At 36.2% G+C, this 10,197-nt stretch overlaps 2 protein-coding genes across 2 annotated transcripts in view; both read left to right on the top strand.

Annotated features, from left to right (window-relative positions):
- The first annotated feature begins 353 nt into the window (after window positions 1-353).
- Window positions 354-4,029, top strand: LOC18052049 (receptor-like protein 9DC3). The gene is made up of 4 exons (XM_024190875.1): window positions 354-378; window positions 1,006-1,574; window positions 1,668-2,380; window positions 2,712-4,029. The coding sequence occupies exons 1-4, from the start codon at window positions 354-356 to the stop codon at window positions 4,027-4,029; spliced, it is 2,625 nt and encodes an 874-aa protein (XP_024046643.1).
- Window positions 4,030-7,714: 3,685 nt separating this feature from the next.
- Window positions 7,715-10,197, top strand: part of LOC18052050 (receptor-like protein 9DC3) — a 5,551-nt gene continuing 3,068 nt past the window's right edge. The window contains exon 1 of the mRNA XM_006447717.2: window positions 7,715-7,774. Within this exon, the coding sequence (XP_006447780.2) occupies window positions 7,715-7,774 (60 nt within the window). The remainder of the gene's footprint in view (window positions 7,775-10,197) is intronic.

Consider the following 10,197-nt stretch of genomic DNA (forward strand, 5'->3'; position numbering starts at 1 on the left):
GGTTGACCCACTTCGTAGGGTCATCTCCTGAATATTTGGGAAAATCAAGTTTGGCAACTCGTGGAGGAATCGACTGTCGTTCCCCTGCACTCTCTCCTTGACCTGTTCGTGAAGTGCCTGTTTGATCGTGCCAGCTTGGGGCTCTTTGGGATTGGCCAAATGTCTCAGCTAGCTTGCTGATCATGGCCTCCAGGTGGTGAAATTTGTCATTCATTCCCTGACCTAATCATTGTATCTCATTCTGCATTCCGCCAAGTTCGGTTTCGACACGTTCAATTCTCTCTTTGTTGGTAGACATTGCAAAACTCCTGCTCTGATACCAATGATAGGTCTCGATCAAATACAGAAAAGCAATGCCTAATATTCGTTCAATTTATGGTATGAACAACCAGTATTTGTTTTGACTAATTTCCTTCCCTTTTATTCGTCATGGTTGCTGCTTATTTATATAGATAAACATAAAGGATACTTCTGATTTGTAGCCTAAAATCTTGGCTCAAATCCAGACAAATCAAATCCTTATTAACAGCTAGATAAAAACAAAACAGAAAATAAATTAACTTGATTCTCAGCAACAACTTTGACATAATCTTTTACTCCAATATCAATTCCTCACGTGCTCTTATTCCAACTAACTCGCATGAAAGAGTTACGTGGGAGATCAATTACATGGCTTGCATGGGCATGGTTTGCATGGTCAAACAAAGTCCACAAGCTTGCTGCTAGGCTTTGAAACTCTAGCTGATCTCCTTGGTTGTCTATCAGGATAAAAGTTCTCAATTTCCACAAATCAATTGACTCGGAGAAATTAAAAGTACCAAGAATTATTTTACAAAAACTGCAGGTTGCCTATATAAAGGCAACGCTCTTTTACTACCATGCAATAAAAGCAAAATAACTTAAAGTCATTTTAGAATTCCTGTTGAGACATGATGGGGTTATCTTTAACTTTCTTCACATTTAGACATTTAGTTTATTTTTCCTTCTTAATATTTCATCTTGCAGTTGCTCACTTCATTTCTTCTATTCAGCCACTCTGCCATGATCATGAGCGCTCTGCCTTGTTGAATTTCAAGGAAAGTCTTGTCATTAATCAGACTGCTTCCTCTGATCCTTCTGCTTACCCCAAGGTTGCATCATGGAATCTGGATGAAAAAAATAAGGACTGCTGCTCATGGGACGGTGTCAAATGCAATGAAGACACTGGTCATGTTGTGGAGCTCGATCTTGCTAGCTGTTGCCTCTATGGTTCTATCAAATCTACCAGCAGTCTCTTTCAGCTTGTCTATCTGCAACGGCTTAGTCTCTTCGATAACAACTTCAATTTCTCTGAAATCCCTTCTGAAATCTTAAACTTTTCAAGGCTGACCCATCTAAATCTCTCTCAGTCTTATTTTTCTGGTCAAATACCAGCAGAGTTGCTGGAGCTCTCCAATTTGGAGGTCCTTGATCTATCATTTTGTAATTTTGATAATTTTTATCTAAAGCTCCAAAAGCCAGGTCTAGCAAATCTAGCTGAGAATTTAACCAACCTGAAAGCACTTAATCTTATCAATGTCGACATTTCTTCAACAGTTCCTCATATTTTGGCAAATTTATCTTCTTTGCGTATCTTGTCTCTTAGTGGATGCGGTTTGCAAGGTGAATTTTCCTAAGACATTTTCCAGTTACCCAACCTTCAATTCCTTGGTCTGGTGTACAATGTTGATCTTACCGGATATTTTCCACAATTCCAGAAAAGTAGTCCCCTTGAAGATTTGAGACTTTCATATACGAGATTTTCGGGTAACATACCAGATTCAATAGAAAATCTTCAATCGTTATCTTACTTGGATATTAGAGAATGCTCCTTTGTGGGAAAGATTCCATCTTCACTTGGTAACCTTACCAAGCTCGAATATCTATACCTTTCCGGCAATGGATTTTCAAATGAGTTGCCTACCTCCATTGGAAATCTTGCTTCTTTGATCATTCTAGATGTTAGTTCATTCAATATCTCTGGTATACTTCAGGCTTCACTTGGTAATCTTACCCAACTCAGGTCATTGCAAATTTTTGGCAGCAACTTAGTTGGTGAGATCCCGTCCGTTTTCATGAACCTAACACAACTTATTGATTTAGATTTGAGTCAAAACCAATTAACTGGTCCAATCCGATATTGGTTGATGAACCTAAAAAAACTGTCTTTTCTTAACTTGGGGTTTAATCAACTGAGTGGTCACATCCCAGTTGAAATTGAGAACCTAACTCAACTGCAGTCACTGTTTCTTTCATCGAATCAATTGGAAGGCTCTATTCCAAGCTCTATCTTTGAGCTTAGGAATCTTGAAAGGCTTGACCTTTCCTTCAACAATCTCAGCGGCATAGTGGATCTAAACATGTTCTTTCTTTGCTTCAAAAACTTAAAACATTAGTTCTCTCGTCAAATAAATTGTCACTGCTCACTAGAACCACTTCTAGTACCAATACGCAGAAATTTACGGTTATAGGATTGAGATCATGCAACCTTAGTGAATTCCCATCATTTTTGCACAACCAAGGCGAATTGATGTCACTGGATCTTTCCTGTAACAAGATAACGGGAAAAATACCCAAATGGCTCTTCAATGCAGGTACAAATAATTTTCAATATTTGAACCTATCTTACAATCTATTGGTAGACTTCGAGCAGAATCTCTGTGTTCTTCCATGGTCTATAATGCATAATTTAGACTTAGGTTTAATAAGTTGCAAGGACCACTCCCAATTCCATCAGCGTCAATCTTTTCATATCTTATTTCAAACAATCAGCTGACCGGGGAAATTCCACCATCAATATGCAGTTTGAATGGTCTTCATGCTCTTGATTTGTCTTACAACAACTTAAGTGGCATGCTTCCTGAATGTTTGGGCAATTTCAGTGTTGCGTTGTCAGTATTAAAATTGCAAAGTAACAACTTTCAGGGAAGCATTCCTCAGACCTTCATGAAACGAACAAATCTGGCTATGATTGATTTAAGCAACAATTCATTGCGTGGGAGAATCCCGAAATCACTGGCAAATTGTGTGAAGCTCAAATTTGTCCATCTTAGGAATAACCGAATCACTGATGTCTTCCCTTCCTGGCTGGGAACTCTTCCAGAGTTAGAGGTTCTTGTCTTGAAATCCAATAACTTTCATGGAGAAATAAAGGAACCTGGAACATCTTTCGATTTTTCGAAGCTCCGCATCATTGATCTCTCTCACAACAGATTTGGAGGCAATCTTCCGTCGAAGCACTTCGATTGTTGGAGTTCCATGAAATATGTCAATGCAAGCAAGCTCACATATATGCATGAAACATCAACCCCTGAATTTATCGGATTTAACTATTATATTGTCGATAGTCTGAAGAATGGCATTTTTGATTACTCACTAACATTGAGTAATGAAGGCACAGAGATGGTATTCGAGAAGGTCTCAAATTTCATCACAGCAGTTATTCTCTCCAACAACAATTTTGTGGGAGAGATTCCATCATCAATAGCCAATTTAAAGGGGCTTCGGACTCTCAACCTTTCCAACAACAATCTCGAAGGTCACATTCCATCGTCTTTGAGTAACCTAACAGTGCTAGAGTCACTTGACCTTTCTAATAACAAGCTCTCAGGACAAATTCCTCATCAACTTGGAGAGCTGACGACACTGGAAGTCTTTAGCGTGTCGCATAACCATCTCACAGGACCAATACCCCACGAAAAACAATTCCTCACATTTGACAATGGTTCGTTCAATGGAAATCCCGGATTGTGTGGACAACCTTTGTCAAAAAATTGTGAAGAAAACTCTGAGGCTTCACCATCAAAAGGAGCTCCGCACTCAGAATTTCTATTTGCATTTGGCTGGAAGACAGTTCTCATTGGATATGCAAGTGGAACAATAATAGGAGTGGTAGTGGGCCACATCTTCAGCACAAGAAAGTATGAATGGCTTGCCAAGACTTTTCGCCTGCCATCGAAAAGTAATGGAAGGAGGAGGAGGAGGAGGAGGATGGGGAGACTTAGGCAATGAATGTAATTAGTGTTTATTTTCTCCTTTTTCCTTTTTCAAAAGGAGCTACATACTGTAGCCACTGAATGATGTGCTTTAATTTTCTTTTTCCTTATCTCCTAAGTTTAATAATAAATCTCTTATTAATATGCATGTTTTTAATGCAAGTTGCTAATAATTTGTTCTTGGCAACTTTACCTTCAGGACAGTGCACAGGCAAATATGAATTGATTGGCTGCTTCCTCATTGTCTTTTTTATTTTTCTCTTCACTACCTTAATACTATCTTGATTTGATTGGATGATCATGTCTTTAAATTAACACAATTTACACTAAAAGGATTAGTGTAGCACTAACTTGAAACGATACATGACCTTGAAAAATCTCAGATGAGGTCTTTGCAATTCGCATCAGCTCACAGGTCTGGGAACTTTTTGCGTTTTTCTTTTCATAATTTCCTTTCTCTTGTTTTCTGGGGAATTAACCTCGAATTCAGTCAAAGAATCGCTCAAAATTACAAATCAATTTCCTCAAGGAGAGTTCTCTAACAATGCAAATAGAATAAAGATTTTGAGTTTTGAAGCATCGAGCGAAATCAAGATCTGGCTCGCGCGTTGATTTACCAATTATCATATGGGCTAGGGGCGCCAAACTACAATAAAATAAGATAAAACCAAAGATATTTGAAGCACTAGCACAGAAACAGAATCATTACGATAAAAAATGATTTTTTATTTTACTTTGTTTTTTCTGAGAGGTAGCGGAATATGTGCAAAATTCGGTTGTTTGTTGTGGTTGAGAGAGTGCACTTCTGGAGGATCTGCCCGTGGTTCAAATATGTTTGAAGTTGAATTTTAGTTATTTGCTCATCAATTTCCAATAATTATGTAAAATTCAAAGAGAATATCTTTTGCTGAGCGAAGTTAGGGGCTCGTTTGATATAGGATTTAGATACTGTTAAATACAAAACTAGGAATTCAAGAATTTTAAAAAAACGCGTTTGACTTAACTGTATCCAGAAACCGTTTTTGAATAAAATTCTAATTGTTAGTTCAAAATTAAAAATAAATAAATAAATAAAAAGTAATTTTTTAAGTATTTCACTTACTAGTATCCAAATTAAATTCTAACACATAATTTTTGTTATATTCAACACATTTTTAAACCATGTGATTCTAACATAGATTTCTTTCTATATTCAAAGCACCATGTGATTCTAACGTAGATTTCTTTCTATATTCAACGCACTTCTAAGCCATATGAACATTCAAAAAAATTTATACATATTTAATTTTTTGTAAATTATGTGAGTATTCAAAAATTTTTGGTAAATATATTGATAGTTTTTCTTTATATTTTGCGTGAATAATTTGACATACACGATCTAAATATACAATTGGCTGAATTTATATTATCTTTATTTGTTTATCAATTATTATAGCTCAAAGAAATCAACATTAACAATAAATTTACAATTGTCTTAAGGATATTGCGTTTGAAAAAATTATACTTAAATTAAGCTAAATTGATATCGTTATGTTTCGATATTATATATATTAAATTGAGTGGAAACCAATTGACGGGCCCGATTCCATACTGGTTGGAGAACCTTGAGAACATATCAACTCTATGGTTAGAGAAAAATCAACTGACTGGCTGTATCCCATTCGAAATCGGGAACCTCAAGAATCTATCGACTCTATGCTTAGAGCATAAGCAACTGACTGGCCGTATCCCATCCGAAATCGGGAAACTTAAACCAATTGCAGCCTCTGTATTTTGGCTCAAATCGATTGAAAGGCTCAAATCCTGGCTGTATCTTTGAACTGAAGAACCTTCAATAGCTTGACCTTTCCTTCAACGACTTGAGTGACATAGTTGATCAACATGCTCTTAAACATGAAAAGTCTAGGAGTATTAGTTCTCTCGCTAAACAAGTTGTCATTGCTAACCAAAACCTCCATCAATACCAATTTTCAGAAATTCGATACTATAGGATTCAGGCCATGCCATCTTAGTGAGTTCCTCCAACAAGATAGCTGGCAAAGCACCTCGATGGTTTTTAAATGTGAGTCGAAATAGTTTGTATTATTTGAACCTTTCTTACAATCTATTGAACGGCTTCGAGCAGGATCTGCCTCTTCTTCCATGGTCTATAATGGATACTTTAATAAGCTGCATGGACCACTGCCAGTTCCATCACCAGTGTCCATCTATTCCTCTCTAGTTACGAACAAACAGCTGAAAGGGGAAATTCCACCACGGATATGCAGCTTGAAAGCTCTTTACCCCTTGATTTGTCTTACAATAACTTCAGCGGCATGTTTCCAGAATGTTTGGGCAATTTCAGTGTTAAGTTGTCAGTATTGAAACTGCAGAGTAACAACTTTCGTGGGAGCATCCCTCAAACATGTATGAATGAGGCCAATCTGGCGATGATTGAATTAAGCAGTAATTTGTTGGAAGGGAGAGTTCCTAAATCACTAGCCAGCTGTACCGAGCTAAAATTTCTTAATCTTGGTAACAATTAAATCACTGATAACTTTCCTTCTTGGTTGGGAAGTCTTCCAGGTTTAGAGGTTCTCATCGTGAAGTTCAATAGATTTTATGGTGTAATGAAGGAACCTAAAAGGGGTTTTGAGTTTCCCAAACTGCGCATCATTGATCTCTCTGATAATAGCTTTACGGGTAATCTTCTATCAAAGTACTTCCAATATTGGAACGCCATAGGAAAATATCAGTGCATGTAAGCAAACATATTTGGAAGACTACTTTCTCACGCTTTTGATAAGTACACCGACTATGGTTATTCTGATTCCTCACTGACAATGAGTAACAAAGGCACAGAGATGGTGTATGAGAAGCTTTTAATTTTGATCACGGCAATTATTCTCTCCAACAGCAGTTTTGTAGGAGAGATTCTGTGAAATGTGAACTAAATACATTGTCTCGACATGTCATATGTTGAGTCTGTAGCAGCACGACTTGTCGTCTGATAGGCATTTGAGTAAAAACCGACATGAGCCATATTGTCGTTCTTTGTTTAAGTAGCTCACATGTTTGGCACGTGAGCTGAACAAGACCCTTTACTTGTGAAACGACTAAACCAGAAGCCGTTTTGAACATGCTTAATGAAGGCACGTTGCAAGCACGTGACTCTGTTGCAGCTTAGCGGGAAAAGCCGTTGAGTGAGGAAAACCCAGAATCTGTTTAAAGAGCTGAAGTTCTGGGTTTTGGAGATCATCTGAAAATCGAGAGAGGGCAAGAAAGAAGGGAATGAGAGAGAGAGTTTAAACTAAACTTGTAATCTCCATTTGTGATTGTTCCCTGTAAACTCTTGAAAGCAATAAAGTGAAACCACAGAGCTTGTTTCCAGTGGATGTAGGCATCATTCATTTGGTGCTGAACCACTTTAATCCGTGTGTATTTTTGTGCTTGAACTTTTGTTATTCTTGAATCTCAGTAGGTTGATTTCTCCTTGGTTAGTTCTTGATCATAACCAGTGAGTTAAGTGTTCTTGGGGTGGGTTTAGTCTTGATAGATAGGGCTTAAAACACAACAGATTCCAACATCAACTGCTAATTTAAAGGGGCTTTGGACTCTAAACCTTTCCAACAACAATCTCCAAGGGCACATTTTCATCAACTTTGGGTAACCTAATTGTGCTCGAGTCATTGGACCTCTCCAATAACAAGCTCTCTGGACAAATGCCTCAACAATTTGGAGAGCTGACGTCACTTGAATTCTTTGATGTGTCGGATAACCTGGTCATTGGACCGATACCACGAGGGAAACAATTCAACACATTTGAGACTAGTTCGTTCGATGGAAATCCAGGATTGGGCGGAGAACCTTCGCCAAAAAAAATGTGAAGGCCTGTGGCTCCACCAGATGAAGACCCACATTCAGAATCTGTTGTATTCGCATTTGGGTGGAAGACTGTGATTGGATATGCAAGTGGGCCAAAAGTCGGATTGGTTCTTGGCCACATCTTCAGCAGAAGAAAGTATGAATGGCTCCAAAAGACTTTTCGACCGCAACAGAAAACTAATGGGAGGAAGAGGAGATGCAGGCAATGAATGTAATTAGCGTTACTTGGTGTAGAATCCAGACTCGATCATGAGCTTCAATAAATCTCTTACTACGCTATCCTATTATTTTTATGGGTTTTTAAATTTTATCTAATTAAGATCTTCGCTTTGTAATTGTAATTTTTATATCTGAGAGGTGGTGGAATAGGTGCATAATTGTTGTGACTGAGAGAGTGCACCTCTGGAGGATCTGCCACTGGTTCAAAGATGTTAAATTTTAGTTATTTAGTTATCAATTGTTCCAATAATTATGTGCAATTTGAAGATAAATTTTTTTCGCTGAGAGTATTTGTTAGTGCAAGGAATCATTAAAAAAAGGCGTTTGACTTAAATTTATCCAAAAACTGTTTTTTTAATAAAATTCTAATTGTTAGTTCAAAATTAAGATTAAATAAATAACTAAATAAAAAGTTTTTTTTTTTAAAGTTCTGTTAGCTTACTAGTATCCAAATTAAATTCTAACACCTATATATATACACACTCAAAATGTTTTTAAAGCATGTGAATTTATTACATACTTATTTTTACAGTCAATGCATTTTAAACCATGTGAACCTTGAAAAAAAATTTATACGTATTCAATTTTGTTGTAAACCAAGTGACCATTCAAAAAAATTTTCGGAAATATATATATATTGATAGTTTTCTTTATAATTTCGTGTGGATCATTTGATACTCGATATAAATACACAATTAGCAGACTTTGTATTATCTTTATTTGTTTATCAATTATTATCTTTCAAACGTAGTTCAGAGAAATCAACATTAACCAAATAAATTTACAATTGTGTAAGGATATTACGTAGCAAAAAATCATACTGGACAGTAATTTAAGCTAAACAAATATCCTTACTTTTAGATGCTATATATATATTAGACGTATTTATGATTTTTTAAATTAAAAATAGTTTTCAAGTATTATATATCAAGCCTACATTGAAATACCAAAAATACAATTCTATTTTAAAATATATTTCAATTTTTAAAAACTGTTTTCAAATCCTAACCAATTTTAAAAACGAATTACTTATCACACAGGTCTTCTGCCCGTTTGTTCCCGTAAGTCCTGTTGATCTCAAAAAGCCAATTTTATTTTCGGGGACGGCCCCACCGTGGAACTTGACTTGCACTGGCAAGTCATTCAGTCCACAAACGACTTTGACTTTGAGTGCTTGCTTCTCCGGATAACACCACACCACATACTCATGCATCGCAGCCACAAGATAAAACGAACATATATTTAAGCCAATTTCCACACAGAATGATTTGGAGGTGAGCGTTACCCAGAAAACCGCTTTCCATTGAGTAAACCCATTTTTACTTTGTAGCCTTGTAGGTCACCTACATATATTTACTGTAGAATATTTAATAACCAAAACAACAAATAACTTTAATTTTTAAAGCCTGTTAATTCTTATTTTAATTTAAAATATCTAAAATAACTTTAATTTTTAAATTTTACCATTTCTTTTCTCTCTCCTCTCTCTCATTCTCCACCACTTTCTTTCCTCTTCATTTTCATTAAATATTAAAGATTAATACACTTTCTTTCATTGTCTTTTTTTTTTTTTGTGTGTATGGATGAGAGCAATAATTTTACATCATCAAACAGTTCTTTTCTACCCAAATCGTAATTATAAACAAAAGTGACAAGAGCAGAAACATGATTTAGAATCTTGATCATATCCTCATTCTCTTGATCATAAGCAGCTCACAAGGATAAGATTTCTTAATTTCCACAAACGACTTTGACTTGGAGCGCTTTTCCTGATACCACATACTCATACATCCTACTGGATAAAACTTCTCAATTTCCACAAATCAATCGACTCGGAGAAATTAAAAATCCCAAGAATTATTTTACAAAAACTGCAGGTTGCCTATATAAAGGCAACGTTGTTTTACTACCATGCACGCATGCAATAAAAGCAAAATCACTTAAAGCCATTTTAGAATTCCTGTTGAGACGTAATGGGGTTATCTTTAACTTTCTTCACATTTAGACATTTAGTTTTATTTTCCTTCTTAATATTTCATCTTGCAATTGCTCACTTCATTTCTTCTACTCAGCCACTCTGCCATCATCATGAGCGTTCTGC

This window comes from Citrus clementina, unplaced genomic scaffold (genome assembly GCF_000493195.1).
Source record: "Citrus clementina cultivar Clemenules unplaced genomic scaffold, Citrus_clementina_v1.0 scaffold_2, whole genome shotgun sequence".
Classification (NCBI taxonomy): domain Eukaryota; kingdom Viridiplantae; phylum Streptophyta; class Magnoliopsida; order Sapindales; family Rutaceae; genus Citrus; species Citrus x clementina.

Excerpts from the sequence above, each read along its gene's own strand:
- LOC18052049 (XM_024190875.1), top strand. The coding sequence starts at position 354 with ATGCCTAATATTCGTTCAATTTATG. Across the intron at positions 1,575-1,667 it reads ATGTCGACATTTCTTCAACA|TTACCCAACCTTCAATTCCT; the intron begins GTTCCTCATATT and ends GACATTTTCCAG. Across the intron at positions 2,381-2,711 it reads GGCATAGTGGATCTAAACAT|ACTTAGGTTTAATAAGTTGC; the intron begins GTTCTTTCTTTG and ends TGCATAATTTAG.